General features: G+C 40.2%; 1 protein-coding gene across 2 annotated transcripts in view; it reads right to left on the minus strand.

Moving 5' to 3' along the window:
• The window catches only part of NAPEPLD (N-acyl phosphatidylethanolamine phospholipase D), a 36935-nt gene that overhangs the window by 1858 nt on the left and 19753 nt on the right, over window positions 1-15324 (minus strand). For both annotated transcript variants that reach the window (XM_059712759.1, XM_059712760.1), the window contains exons 3-4: window positions 5615-6261; window positions 2803-2917 (exon numbers count right to left, since the gene is read on the minus strand). In XM_059712759.1, the coding sequence (XP_059568742.1) occupies window positions 2803-2917; window positions 5615-6261 (762 nt within the window). The remainder of the gene's footprint in view (window positions 1-2802; window positions 2918-5614; window positions 6262-15324) is intronic.

Genomic DNA, 15324 nt, shown 5'->3' on the forward strand with positions numbered 1-15324 from the left:
CCCCCAATTTCAATTTTAAAAGCTTGTAAAATGTGGGGGGAAATCAAACAGTATGTCATCTAATCACCAGGGGGCGGTCTGCCTCCACCCTTCACACAACCAGCATCCTTTGAGCACCATACAGTAGTCAGGCCAAGGAACCAAGCAGAACCCTGGAGCTTGCAGTCTAATACAGAGACAGATAAGAAATGAATAAGTAAGAAAATAGTATCTGATCTGAGTGGTTGATATATTCTGGGGACAAAATGTGGGCTAGTGTGGATGTGGAGGTTTCATTTTAAATACAGCAGTCCAAGAAGTTCTCTCTGAGAAGGTGATATCTGAACAAAGACCTGCTGGGACAAGAATGCACAGGGCTTTGCAGGCGATTGTGAGGGCTGTGGCTCTGACTGGGTAGGATGGGAAGCTACTCGGTAGAGGAGTGCCATGATCTGATTCATGGCGTAAAGGTCACTGTCTTCTGCAGTGTTGGGAACAGACTGTTAAGGGCAGCATGTAGCAGGGAAGGCGATGAGAAATGGTCAAAGTCCTAATATAATTGGAAGGGTGAGCTGATTGCATGTGGGGGAAAACTGGATGGAGGGAAGATAAGAGAGCGAGAGAAGTCAAGGTTTTGGCCTGAGCAACTGGAAGGAGGATTTGCCATTTACTGAGATGTATGAGAAATAAATTTGCGGGAAGCTCAGAAAGTTTGGTTTTGGACTTAGATTTTGGTACCATTGTTAAGAAAGCAGTTGGAGCCGAAACTGGTTTGGCTCAGTGGATAGAGCGTCGGCCTGCGGACTGAAAGGTCCCAGGTTCGATTCCGGTCAAGGGCATGTACCTGGGTTGTGGGCACATCCCCAGTAGGGGATGTGCAGGAGGCAGCTGATAGATGTTTCTCTCTCATCAATGTTTCTAACTCTCTATCTCTCTCCCTTCCTCTCTGTAAAAAATCAATAAAATATATTTAAAAAAAAAAAAAGAAAGCAGTTGGAAATATAAATGCGGATTATGGGAAAAACCTCAACTACAGAGGGACAGTCGATAAGTGGTAACCTGCTTATATTATAGTAAACAGCTAATATATCTACTTACATGCAAATAGTTTTAAAGTGTTTACAAATCAGGCAAAACATCCTCCCTGAAAATGCCATCTATTTTATAACAAACTCATTGTCAGGTTTATGCAACGAATGTTAAAATGTGAACGAATTGCTAAGTGAGTTTTTATTACATGTTTCATTAAGAAAGAAAGATGGAGGTTAGATTTTTAACAGAAATAATTCTTAAAGGCTGAATAATACAACAACTCGTGAAGACTGGGGTTTTCTATCTTCTCAGTAAAGAGCACAACAATCACTGAAGTTAAAAATCTAGGTGTCATCCTAGATTCCTCTCTGCACAGGTTTAATAAAATAATTCTAAGTCACTGGTATATATTACATGTGGAGCATATATATGGCATAAGAAATGCCACCAAATGTAGTGGTGTACCAATGGAAACCAATATCAAACTTCCCCCTCCTTCAAGTACAAAGACACATTCTCATTCATCCTCCCCATCCCTGTGGTCCTTCATTCCATCTCCCAACTGTGGCTCAGGATTGTTTCATCCCAATGTGGGAATCTCGAGTGGGGAGAATAGGCAGTGGGCAGGCAGTGTATTAGGTAATTTTGGAACAAGCTGTAATCTAGGGAGAGGGCAGGCCAAAAACAGGATGGAAAGGGAGTGCTTTACACAGCATGAAAACAGGGTTCCTGCCCTGGATGTGGAAGATGCCACATAAAGCGAAGGAGAAGCCAACCAGCCATTTCTAAATTTTGCTGAGGGCAGGTCCTGGATCCAGGAAAGACGAGAAGGCTTTCTTCTATCTTCCTGCTTGATCCCAGAACTGGCTAGTAGCAAAGTTGTAGGGTTCTGCTACCTTAAGCAAAAAATCAGTTCTTCACCCAGCCTGCATGGCTCAGTGGTTGAGCATCTACCTATGAGCCAGGAGGTCACGGTTCAATTCCCCATCAAGGCACATGCCCAGGTTTCAGACTCGATCCCCAGTGTAGGGCATGCAATGGATGATTCTCTCTCATCACTAATGTTTCTATCTCGCTCTCCCTCTCTCTTCCTCTCTGAAATCAATTTTTAAAAAACAGTTCTTCTATAAGTCTATGAGTAAAAGTACCATTTCTCCCAACACCTGGCACCTAGCAGACACTGAATCAATGTTTACTGGATGAATAACATTTCTAAAAAGTTCTAAGTTGTCCAGCCTTACTTCCTCCATTGCCCTCCATATGACATCCATACTCTGGCTGAACAGAATTCCTCACTACCCCAGGTGCTGCTTCCGATCCTACACTCTGCCCTTTCCTCTTGAAATGCCTTCTCATGGCCAAGTTCAAATGTCACCTCTTCCATAAAGCTCTCTCTGATCCCTCCAATCAGCAACTATACCTGATTCTGAGGCCACTTACCCCTTGACATCTGTTTTAGAGTTATTATGTACATGTCTTACATGTTCTGCTAGAATGAAAGACTCCCTAAGAGAGAAGACATGGTGGTTCATTTTTCTGTTTCCCAAGACTACACTCATTTTTTGTTATATAAACAAACGCTTCATTACAGAAGTCAAAAAAACAGCATGCAGTGAGGGTTTTTTCACTATATAAATACTGTTTTACTAATTCATGATTTACCACTTCATGTGATGACTATGAATCACACAGGTTCTGATTCCAGGTGATCTCTGAACACACCAAAGGGAGTGGTAATGCCTGAATCTTATCATAGATCAAACATACCAGTTATTTTTATCACAGACTGACCTCATTTGCTAAGGCAAAAGTTCCCCAGTGAATGGCCACAGATTTCTTTGCTTGAACATCAATGTGAATCCTTACAGCTTCTTCTGGGTCCACATGCTGGTATTTCATAAACCACCTGATGAAACACAGCAATTTATTAATTCAAGCCTTTGAAATATATAATGACTGCTTCATCTAATCAACCTTTAAGGTTCTGCACAGGAAAAAAAATCACAGTAGGCAAAACCATCTCCTTTAAGTCTACTTTTCTTCTGGAAAAACTTAAGCAAAAATATTTCTTGTACAAACTGCTATACAATAGGTAAGTCTCAAGCAAAATTCTCCTTTGAATAGTAAGATTTTGTGCTATGTGTATTTTTATTTTATTGATGATTTATTCTGAAAATGTCTTACTGTTACTTTTAAAAGCAGATAGTTTGCAATCCTGGTATGAATCAAAACAATGGGAAAGAATTAGAAACTAAAAGTCTACTTGCAAAAGAACATGAAAAACTTGCTGAAACAAATTTTTAAAAAGGGGACATATGTAATATTTTCAACAATGAAGATTTAAATAATAATAAAATAAAAGTAATTAAAGAAGAAAAACTTGCTAAATTGAAAAGCCAACAAAAAATCATATATAGTATTTAAAGATCAGGAGCAAGAAAACCCCAATTACTACCTAAGGATATTATTTAAACAGCATACAACCGAACAGTGAGATGTTTTGGTTGGACAAGAAGACAGGGCTCATGAGGGGAATAATTAGAGAGTAGAAACACTGAAAGGCTGCCTAACGCTTTGGGAAGAGCAGGGAACACTTTCAGGAGCAAGAATTGTTATTTCTAATAAAAAGGGAAGTGTACAGTCTACAGGCAAATCCTTTGCTTTCCCAGCCATTAGTTTAGAAGAGGAAAAGCAACACTGTCTTCACATGATGTATATCCCTGGGCTGCTCCTGCCCACTAGGCTGCAGTCAAGACTGATGGGTAGGGGCTCGCACAGGTGCTTCTACACTTCACAGAGAACATCATGGAGCAGCTCATCCAGCTCCTACAGCCAGAAGATGGTTATTTACTGGAGGAGCTGCGGAGCCCTTTGGGAGCCTAGAAACAAAGACGCTGTTCTCAGCGGCAGAGGAGAGGGGCAGTGCTGCCACAGCTCCTGACTCTCAGGATGCAGGGCCAGGTGAAAATAGTTGCTGGTGCTTCCGTCCATTTTCTTAAATTACTACTGCAAAGCAAAGAAATAGACATACTCCTTTCTACCTTCATGTCTATCTGAAGTAAATAAGATATTGACTCCAGGGTAAATGTCAAACAAAAACTGAAACTTCTAACGGACTTGGATAGAAACATTCCCAAAGTAAGGATGACATCCCACGCCTGTTACGGAAAGTCATTTTTGTGTAATCACCTTAAATATATAGAGTATTCTAAAGTTCTGATAGATAACCTTATTTCTAAATTGTTAATACTAAGCAGAGATTACACCGTAAAAGCTACCATAATTTACTTTTCTTAGAGCAGAAAGGGGGAATTACTTGAGTGAATTTATATTGTCACATATATAGGGTGTCCCCCAAAAATGTATACACACGTTGAATAATTATTAATTCCAATGGGTTAAATCTGAAAAGAAAGAAACAACAATTGAGCTATTAGCTGTTAAGTGTGTATACATTTTTTGGGACACCCTGTATATGATAAGTTTCCATTCTGCTACATATGAAAAATCATTTTCATAATTATAAATGAGATATTCTAACATACTAAAGACATATATTGAGTAAAGATCAATTCCATATGAAGTTGATTTGTAAACACCTTGGATGATGTTTTGAGAGGTTTTATTAGAATTCAGAATAAGAATTAAGTGGAAAAGTTAAATTCAAGTCCTATTAATAATTTAAAATAAATTTTTTACCTGGTAAATAAGGTAAAAATATCTAGCCACTTAAATGAACTAGAAAGACACATAAATGGGAGAAATAAGCATTAATAAAGACAGCTTTAGTGAACTTAAAAGTTAATTAACTAAGTAAAACAAAATCAGATGGAAACCAATGAACAGGTTTGCCCAATGCACTATGTGTTAGTGTTGACTTTGTTACTATTAGTTTTTATTTTCTCTTAACTTGTGCATATCAACTGGAGTTGACTGCAATCTAACTGAATTATTTGAAACAACTTCTCTTTTCCTTAAATAGACAGGATTCAGGTAAACACAGGCAGTGGGTCTCCTAGTTCTCAAAAGTTCGTGTGACCTTTATCTACTCCAAAGACAGGTGATCAGTATGTCGGTTGGAAGGCCAGGGGTGAGTAATGCAACAATGTCATTACCAGACTGAATTCAGTGCTGACTGAAATAAGACCAACCCAAGTGAGCAATGCTGTGGGCCATTCCTCGGGCACACACAGGAGAGCTCCAAACACTTTGGAACGAGGGTGCGTTCCAGCCACGCAGCAAGGAGTGGTGACAGAGGAGAGCATCCTCCAAGCGAAAGGGAGAACAAGCGTTAGGTCTGACACTGCTGATAGGTTTAACTTCCGTCAAAATGGTGCCTGAACTTCTGGGCGAGGGACAGACATTTTTTTGTTGGTAATATAATTTCTGGCTTCGAATAATTATTTAACTAATATGACTTTGATTATTTAAAATTTTTAATTGAATCTGACCCACTAACCCCCAACCAATGGATAGCAAAGTCCACCAATAAAAGCACAAATTATATGGTATCACAAAATCATGGCTACTTTACTTAGGAGTTCAGTTAGCTTATTCTGGTATAAACAATAGCGGGAATGTTGTTTTTTAGAAGCACACGTACCTTGGTGCATATGCTCCAATGGGAATAGCTGCAAGGTCAAAAGGTCCAAACCTTCTTCCTATCTCTTCAAAAACGGGGCAATAACCAGTGTCTCCTGCGAAAAAAAACCGATTCCAAGGGCCCAACACCGACCAGCTGCCCCACAGAGCCTTGTTGTCATCCAATAGAGTCCTTTTACACCAGTGCTGGGAAGGTGTAAAGACAAAGGTGACCTTGTCATGTCCGGGGACACAGTTCTCCTCCCACCAGTCCAGCTCGATCACGTTCTCACAGCCACATTTCTGCATCCAGTCGAGGAGACCCAGCGGCACAAACCACCTCAAGTCATTACCAAATCGCTCGTTCAAAGAGATGACAGAACTGTAGTCCAGGTGGTCGTAGTGGTTGTGACTGATGAGGACCGCGTCTATGGCGGGGAGCTCGCTGACAGAGCACGGTGCCTGCCGAAAACGCTTTGGGCCCATGTACTGCGACGGTGAAGCCCGAGAGCTAAACACGGGGTCGGTGAGAAAGATGAGCTCGTCCATTTCCACCATTACCGTGGCATGTCCCAGCCACGTGACTCTTAAGCCTGCTTCGCTCACTCCAGCTGCTTCAGGGTCATTGATAAAATATGGCTGAAGCACAGGGAGTTCTTTATCAAGTTCCTAAGTGTACAAAAAAAGGAAAGCATCCCTTAGACAAAAGTTAAAAGGTCTTATGTCATCACGGGACATATTTGACATAAATAACAGGAAGAAGAGCTATTTGGGGAGAACTGAAGGCATTCAATAAATCTGCTGTTTTTGCTTTGCTCTTGAAAAGGCATACTTCTTTCTGAATCTGCCTCACTAATCATGACAATATAGTAATGTAAGACACTCTTAACCCCAAATGCAGTAAACGAAGGAAAAATTGAATTTAAAACTGAGCACTGCTGAACGTACTGAATGTTTTCAAGGCTCTCTTACGTAAGTACTAGTGGCCGACGAGCCCAGCTGCAGTCACTTCTGCCATTTCAGGTGGCTCATGCATTTACTGCTTGAAAACCACCTCAGACACAGGTCAGTCCCTAAAACAGTAAAGAAAACTCACAACCATTTATTTACAGATCCTGGATCTCAGGCATGAATCTGACTTTCTGAGTAGAATTCAAATCAGAGCATGATGATGATTCCTGGGCGGATCACAATCATAGACCGTTCTCCTCATGCTTTCCCTTAAGGTTTTTTATCATTGATCAAACCAAAGCAAAACATGGTTCCTGCCTGAGCAAAGTTGATCATTTGGGGGGAGGGAGAGGAGAGGGGCTAAGCAGATGTAAAACAATAACTACAACAAATACAATATGTTAATCCTTTGGTTATTCTACATATTGTCCTTGGATTGGGCTTAAGAAGCAGCTATGTTTTAGGGCCTCCTGTAACAACTTCACCCCTACCTTCCACTCACCCCAGAAACATCTCAGTTCTCAGTAACAGGAAGAGCTCTTCTCTGGAGCAGCTGGCTTTACGCACTGGACCTTCGCTGGGAAAGCCCCGAGTCCGCGCTTCCCTTTTCACTCTGACGAGGAAGCTCAGAGTAGACGCTGAAGCTGCCTCCAGCATCGTGCGGGCCACGATGGAACAAATTTCTATCCTAACTTTATTCTTGACTTTATTTTCCTATCCTCATAGTCCATTTGCTCTTATATGTTCATCCATCTGCTTTTTACTGCAACGTGTATTTTTATAAGCTGCTGCGAATCAATTTTGAAAAGGGTATGGCACTGGATCATTAACTACAAGACATGCTATACAGCCTAATAGGAAGGAATGAAGAGCCCTGTTGCCGCAGGTATGACAGACACCATAACCTGCGTGAGCTCCTGAAGAATGATGAGAAGTTCATGATGCAGAGAAAAGGAGGAAGGGTGTTTCGGGTGGAGAAAGTGCCTACGCAAAGACAGAGCCAAACAGAAACTGGCGTTTTGGGGGGAGGGGACACACTACATCTATAAAGGATCAGAATACAGTAAGAGCCCTGAATGCCACACTCCACCCAGAGACAATGAGGAAGCATCTTAAAAATACAAAAAGACATAACCCCATTTCTGTTTCGAGAAAACACTGTCAGAGTGAAAATGACGACCTTGGATTGTGTCACAATAGCTGCCATGAGTGACGACGACCTGAACAAAGGAGACAGCAATGAGCAGAGACGAGAGGGCATATGGTGAAGCAGCTGGTGAAGGCAAAGTGAGAAGTCACTGAGAAGGTCTGACTGGGAAAAGGACCTGGACAGAAGAGGAGCAGCACAACTGGAGGACGACAAACACTTCTCTTAGCCACCCTGAGTCTTGGTTTCCTCATCAGTAAAAGGAGTGTAACAAGTATACCTGCCCTTCATGGCTGTGGGGACTGGCTGGTGGTGGCTGGCACACTGTAAGCACTCCACAAGATTTCCAAAAGAAGAAAGCCCCACCCCTGACAACCAGTCAGGCACCAACCCTACCGATCTCTTACAATGTGCCTGTTTCCTTTCTCATAGTTACTAACTGACCTAAGTAACATCCTGACACTTAAAAGTCCTCATTGCTTAACTGTCTTCCTGTCAACTCAGTCCATAAACAGCCACCTCAAAAGCTACCTACTTGTGGTATAACTCTCTCTCCTGCTGAAAAACACCTTCACTGGCTCTCTACTGCTTGACAGCACACATCTCACCTCCTACCCAGCAAGCCTCTTTGGACTCCCCCAACCCCTTCACCAGCTATTTCATTCAACTCTACACTGCTGTGTTCCAACTACACCGAGGCCGCTCTCTGTTCCCAGACTGAGCTGGAGAGCCCTGCACAATACTGATCCCATTTCTCAGGTTGAACGTCTTCCCTTCCGTGCCCCCGAGTCCTTAATCAAATTGCACAGCCTTCATGAGACCATCCCCGGGTGTCCACTGCTGGAAGCAAGCACTCCTGCCTCTCAACTTCATGTCACTTAGCTCATGCATCAGCTATGAATATTCTGTCTTATACCCTTGTTAAATGTGTACAGGATGTATCTTATGTCTTATTCAACTCAGAGTCACTCACAGTGCCTGATTCAGTGATGAAATACAACATGTATTCATAAAATTAGTTGGATGAATGATAAAATTAATGTAAATTTTTCAAATCAGTTCTCAAAGTTAGTAATCAGGGTTAGTGAATAATAGTAAGTGCCATTATCAAGAATTAAGGAGAACCCTAGCCGGTTTGGCTCAGTGGATAGAGCATCAGCCTGCAGACTGAAGAGTCCCAGATTCGATTCCAGTCAAGGGCATGGGCCCAGGTTGTGGACTGGATCCCCAGTAGGGGGCATGCAGGAAGCATCTGATCAACGATTCTCATCATTGATGTTTCTATCTCTCTCTCTCTCTCCCTCTCTCTTCCTCTCTAAAATAAATAAAATATATGTATTTTTAAAAAAAATTAAGGAGAAAAGAGAATCAAGGAATATAAATTGAGTATCTACCATATGTACTCATACTAGGCTTTATATTGACACATAATAATGATGAATTATCTAATACAGGGTGAGGCAAAATAGGTTTACAGTTTTGAGTTCACAAAACAGTTTATTGTTGTATTATTATTTATTATTGTATTATTTTTCATATGAACAACTATAAATGTACTTTTGCCCCATCCTGTATATCAAGTAATTTAGGGTAACATAAAATAAAATCACATTAACAATAGCTACCATTTATGGAGTGCTTACTATGTGCTAGACACTGTACTAACTGCTTCATAAAAATTTTTAATTTAATAGCAACCACAATACTGGACATAGATACATTAAGTATCTCCACTTCATAGGTGAGAAAACAAAAAATTAGATAAGTCACAATATTCATACAAGGTAACCCAGCAGCTAGCTTCCACACACGCTGTCCCTTACCATTATACTACTCCCAAATATTATCTCAGATGGGAGAAAATAAGGACACAAGGAAGTTTTAGAAATGACGAATATGTTCATTATCTTGTTTGTGGTGATCATTTCATGGGTATATACTTATTGTCAAAACTCATCAAATTGTATTTTTTGAATATGTGGAACTTGTAGTATATATTTTTTCTTAATTTTTGCCCTTCGGAACTTGTATTATATTAATAAAACTATAAAAAATGTTTAAGTGGCATCATGTTTAAACAGTATATCAAAACACCTGTAACAAAAATCCCTGAAAACTGTTGCATTTTCTTTTTCCTGAGCTTACAAATCATTTCAGGTTTAGTATCTGGTATTATGCATTGACTCTTGAAGGGAAACAAAACCTGAATCGAGCCCCTCTGGCAGCCTCGACTTGTTCTCCAAACAAAGTATTAACAGGTAAGGTCCTGAAAGGACTGTCACAAAGGCCAGATATTATATGATCCTTATTTTTATGAAATATCAGAAATAGGCAAATCCACAGAGACAGAAAACAGGCTAGCAATTTCCAGGGGCTGGAGGAGGGCAGGGGAACGGCAGGGTGGGGACTAAGGACATGGGGCTTCCTTTGAGGGTAATGGAAGTGTATTATTGTGGCAATGGCTGCACAGCTCTGAGTGTACTGAAAACCACTGATTGTATACTTTAAGCAGGTCAATTTTGTAGAAGGTGAATTATATCTCAACAAAGCTGTTTTTTAAAAAAAAGTCAAAGTATTGACACCTGAATTAAGCAACCACACTTTTCTCATGTTCCTTTCTCCATGCTTAGACCGTCACAAATGAGCAGCTTATTTTAAAGAAGTTGATCTCTAGCTACTATTCCATAAATATGATTCAAAGATAGAGTCTCAATTAGATTCCAAAAAGAAAAATATTTTTTTTTTACTTAATCATCAGACTTTGAAAAAGCACGCAGGATGGGGGTGGGGAAATTCTTATTTATTTGAGAAAACCAAGCACTCACTTGGCCTTCTCTTGACTGGATGGAGATTTTTCTTGCTAGTCTTCCTTTTTTTAAGCTGCAAATGGGAAAATCCCGAGGCTCATATTTAACCAGAATACCAGTTAATATTTCACTTTTCTTGGGGAAAGGGAAAAATCCTAGCATTCATTCAACCACTAACCTTTGCCAGGTGCTTTAGGTGCATTATGTCACCTAACCATGTGAAGGCGATGTCACTGGAATTTTACAGATAACAAGACCAAGGCAAGGGGTGGGGGCCAGTCACTAAGAAACTCATCAAGGTCAAATAACAAGCCCTGACCGGTTTGGCTCAGTGGACAGAGCATCGGCCTGTGGACTGAAAGGTCCCAGGTTCAATTCCAGTCAAGGGCATGTACCTTGGTTCTGGGCACATCCCCAGTAGGAGGTGTGCAGGAGGCAGCTCACCGATATTTCTAACTCTCTATCCCTTTCCCGTCCTCTCCGTAAAAAAATCAATAAAATATATTTAAAAAAAAAAAAAGATCATAACAAGTGTCCAATCAAGAGTGGAATCAAGGTGTTCCTGACTCTAAAAACCCTCTCTTTTCATTAAACCATAATTCTTTCCATGGCATAAATGATATTAACTTTAAAACAATGAAATCCATATTCTGGATAATATTATTTTAAGAGTATGTGTTTGTGTGCATGAGTGAGATACATTTTATGAAAATCTGTTAAATACCAAAGTATTTTAAAATGAAGTTAATAAAAATTTGAGGAAATCTGTCAGATATAAAACAACGAAAAAAGAGGACATACAGGAGAAATAAAGAAAAAACTACGGAGGATTGATCCAGTAGACTCATATAATAATTAGTTGATTTTGAATGGAAAGATGGAGAGAAAGAAATTTTCAAGAAAATTTCCTAGAAGTTAAGGAAACAGACTTTTATACCTAAAGGACCCACCAGGCATCAAGCATGATGAATAAATAACCACACATCATGGTAAAATTTAGAGCACTGATGCCAAAGAAATTATCTTTCCCAAGTTTCTACAGAAATAAAGGTTTCTCCATAGCAATCCTAAAAATAAGGTCACAGAGGTAATGCTTTCAAATTCTGAGAGAAAACTGTTTCCAAACTAAATTTGTATACCCACACTATCAGTTAAGAGTGAGAATAACCCTGGCCAGGTGGCTCAGTTGGTTGGAGCATTGACCCGTACACCAAAAGGTTTCGGGTTAGATTCACAATCAGGACACATACCTAGGTTGTGGGTTCAATCCCCTGTTGGGGCACAGATGGGAGGCAACCAATCAATGTTTCTCTCTCACACTGATGCTTTTCTCTCTCCCCCTCTCCCTCTCTCCCTCTCCCCCTCTCCCTCTCTCCCTCTCTCCCTCTCTCAAATCATTTTTTTTAAAGCAACATATACTCAGGTGAGGATTTTAAAAAAGAGTAAGAATAAAGACATTTCAGATAAGCAAGGTATCAAAAATTGACTTCCCAAGTACCTTTGTCTCAGTAAGAATATACTCCACCAAAATGAGAATATATCCACGAAAGAGGGACAAGTGGGATGCAGGAAACAGCCAACACCAAAGAGGCTAAGGAGCCAAGATGATGGTGAAGGGAGACACTAGAATGGAAGCTGGCAGGGAGCCTGGAGATTATAGCCCAGTGCTATAATCAAACCCATGACCCTTTAGTGTGCAGGCCAATGCTATAACCACTGAGCAACACCAGCCAGGGCAACATAGTCACAACAACATAAACAGTAAAGGGAAAGTTCAAATATAACCATGGAAAAGAGATGTGGAAGGAGAGAGCGTTAAGCACAATAGAAAATATGAAGGACCACAGAACGAAAAACACTGCACATTTCCACATATTGGAGGTATCAAAAATAGTCAAATTCGCCGAAACCGGTTTGGCTCAGTGGATAGAGCATCGGCTTGCAGACTGAAGGGTCCCAGGTTCGATTCCGGTCAGGGGCATGTGCCTGGGTTACGGGCACATCCCCAGTGGGAGATGTGCAGGAGGCAGCTGATCGATGTTTCTCTCTCATCGATGTTTCTGGCTCTCTATCTCTCCCTTCCCCTCTGTGGAAAATCAATAAAATATATTTAAAAAATATAGTCAAATTCACAGAACCAGAGTGATGGCTGCCAGGGCTGGGGGGAGAGGGAAGTGGGGGCTGCTGTTAATGGGCACAAAGTCTCAGTTAAGCAAAACGAAGCTACTGCACAGAACTGTACCTGTAGTCAACTACATGGACACTTAAAAATTCAAGCTAGATCTCATGTTAAGTGTTCTTACCACAACAAAATTAAAAGAAATCTAAAAGCAAACTCCAGAGGGAAGGGTTGACAGTTGTTGCCTCTGGGATAGCGACGGAGTAGCAGGGACTGGGTAGGAGACTAGTATTTGTCTAATACGCCTTTCAGTAAAAACTGAATACGTGTATTTATTCTCTTCATAAAAATAAAAAAGCAATCTGTTCACATACTATCGGGTAAATAGAAAATAACTGGTATGTTTCATTTTCCCAAAGGGCACCCTATTCTTCAATATCATACAGCCAAAAATTATATTTTCAAAGTACTTTCATGTGTCAGATGAACAAAAACAATTGCAGTGACCTGCACGGTCTTATCCTAACTTTACAGACAAAATAAGAAAAGGAACTCCTTGAGGGACTGTGATAGGAACAAGGCCCCACACTGGAAAAACCTTGGGCTGGAGTCTGGTTTCTGCAATCCGACCCTGGTGTCCCACTTTTCCACCGGCCCCGCTGTGCAGCCTCCGTTCTGTGTGTCTCACACTCCCACGGACAGTCCCCTGCTCACTGCCATGGCAGTCACGGGTACGGACAGCCTCCTTCGCCTCATGAACCTCAGGAGGTGCCTGTCTCCTCCCTCTCTGAGATTCTCTGTCTCTTCTTCCCTGACTGCGGGTGACAATAACAATCGGGCAAGCCACTGAACCAACAGCAGTGACAGCATCTGAACAATGCCACGCCTGTGTCCTGCACAATGCTCTAAAGACCCAGGAAGGGCGAGTATCAGGAACTGTCCAAGGACAGAAGTGTCATTCAAACAGAAACAAAAGGAGACACATGTAAAACTTTAAATAAAAAAACTAAATAAATTAAAAAGATGTAGACAGATTTCATAGAAAGAATGATTCTGATAAATACTTTGATTTAAAAAACAACAGAAACAGAAATTTATGTCCCATTCAACACGTAAAATTTGTATAAAAATATTGTCTTTGAAAATGATTTGTAATCTGTAGACTTAATACCTGAGAGATGTTATGATATGTGAATCTCATTTTTTGAAGTATGGGGTCTTCTTTCTCCAAATGGATCTGATCGTCAAAGTTAAAAAAAAAACACACACATGCTATTCTCTGAGACTGCAACTAAATTGTGCAGCTCTGCTAGTGACCCTTTTTCATTGTATTTAGACCTGTTCTATTAGTTATCTTATAATATTTCTTCCAAAACACTTTCATACTTATATACCTAAGTAAATTTGATATGAATTGCATAATATACAGTAATTATAACCCTGCACATATCATAAATTCCCCCTGAAAATTCAAGCACCCATCTGGCACCATACACAGATAAAACAATATTACTGACTGATTACATGCTGTACTCTACAAACCCGTGACTATTTTGTAACTACCAATGTGCACTCCTTAATCCCTTCACCGTTTTCACCCAGTCCCCACACACCCCTTCCATCTGGCAACCATCCGTTTGTTCTCTGCATCTAAGAGTCTGTTTCTATAAAAACAACAATTTGAAGTTGTGTTTTATTAAACTCTAGCCTCCCAATGCCTAACAAAAACAACTCCCAGAGATGTGATTAAATTCTAAACTGACCTAATAATCTGAAACAGGTGTTCTTTACATAGACCTTAATATGTTTTGTTTTGTTTTTCCAGAAATGTCTGACTCTATCAGATTTAGGAGTTGGTAAAAATTAATAATTTTGGCAATTTAAAGGGATTAAATATGGAATTAATTAGTTATCTATGAAAATAACAAGTCAACATGCATTTGACCTGGTTCTACGCTTTTACTGGAACAAAAGATAGGTAAGAGATAAGAAATAAAATATAAATTGGAATAGGGCAAAAAAGTGTCTTCTTTCTCCTTTTATGTGATACATATTTAAGTGGTACAGATTTAGACCTACTTTGACATTTTCTTTAAAAAGAAAATCTTCTGACTTAAAAACAAACAAAAAACTTACACTTCATTAAAGAATGTAACTCTCGCGGGGCCAGTATGGCTCAGTGGTTGAGTGTCGACCTATGAACCAGGAGGTCACGGTTGGATTCCCGGTCAGGTATATGCAGGCTCGATCCCCAGTGTGGGGAGTGCAGGAGGCAGCCAATCGATGATTCTCTCTCATCACTGATGTTTCTATCTCTCTAGCCCTCTTCCTTCCTCTCTGAAGTCAATAAAAATATATATTTTAAAAAAAAGAATTTAACTCCCACCTCCATCACCCTTCCTTCTCTGCTTTATTATCCTCAGAACCTAATCATTTTTAATATACCACAGAATTTACTCACTCATTTACCATCTCTCTCGCCCACTAAACCTCAGGTCCAAGCAGCCAAGGGTGTGTTTCTGCTTTGTTCATTGCTCTACCTCTCACACCTAGAGATTTCTTTAGTGATTGAACACTTGCTCAATAAATGCTCACTAATTGAATAAATGAGTAAATGAGTTAAGGGACTGGCTTAAAAAGGTCCAGAAACTCCCTAAACTTATAGTAAAAGGCAATGTGATTATGTGCATGTGAATATTTCTGTAAGA

Source organism: Myotis daubentonii, chromosome 10 (assembly GCF_963259705.1).
Source record: "Myotis daubentonii chromosome 10, mMyoDau2.1, whole genome shotgun sequence".
NCBI classification, from domain to species: domain Eukaryota; kingdom Metazoa; phylum Chordata; class Mammalia; order Chiroptera; family Vespertilionidae; genus Myotis; species Myotis daubentonii.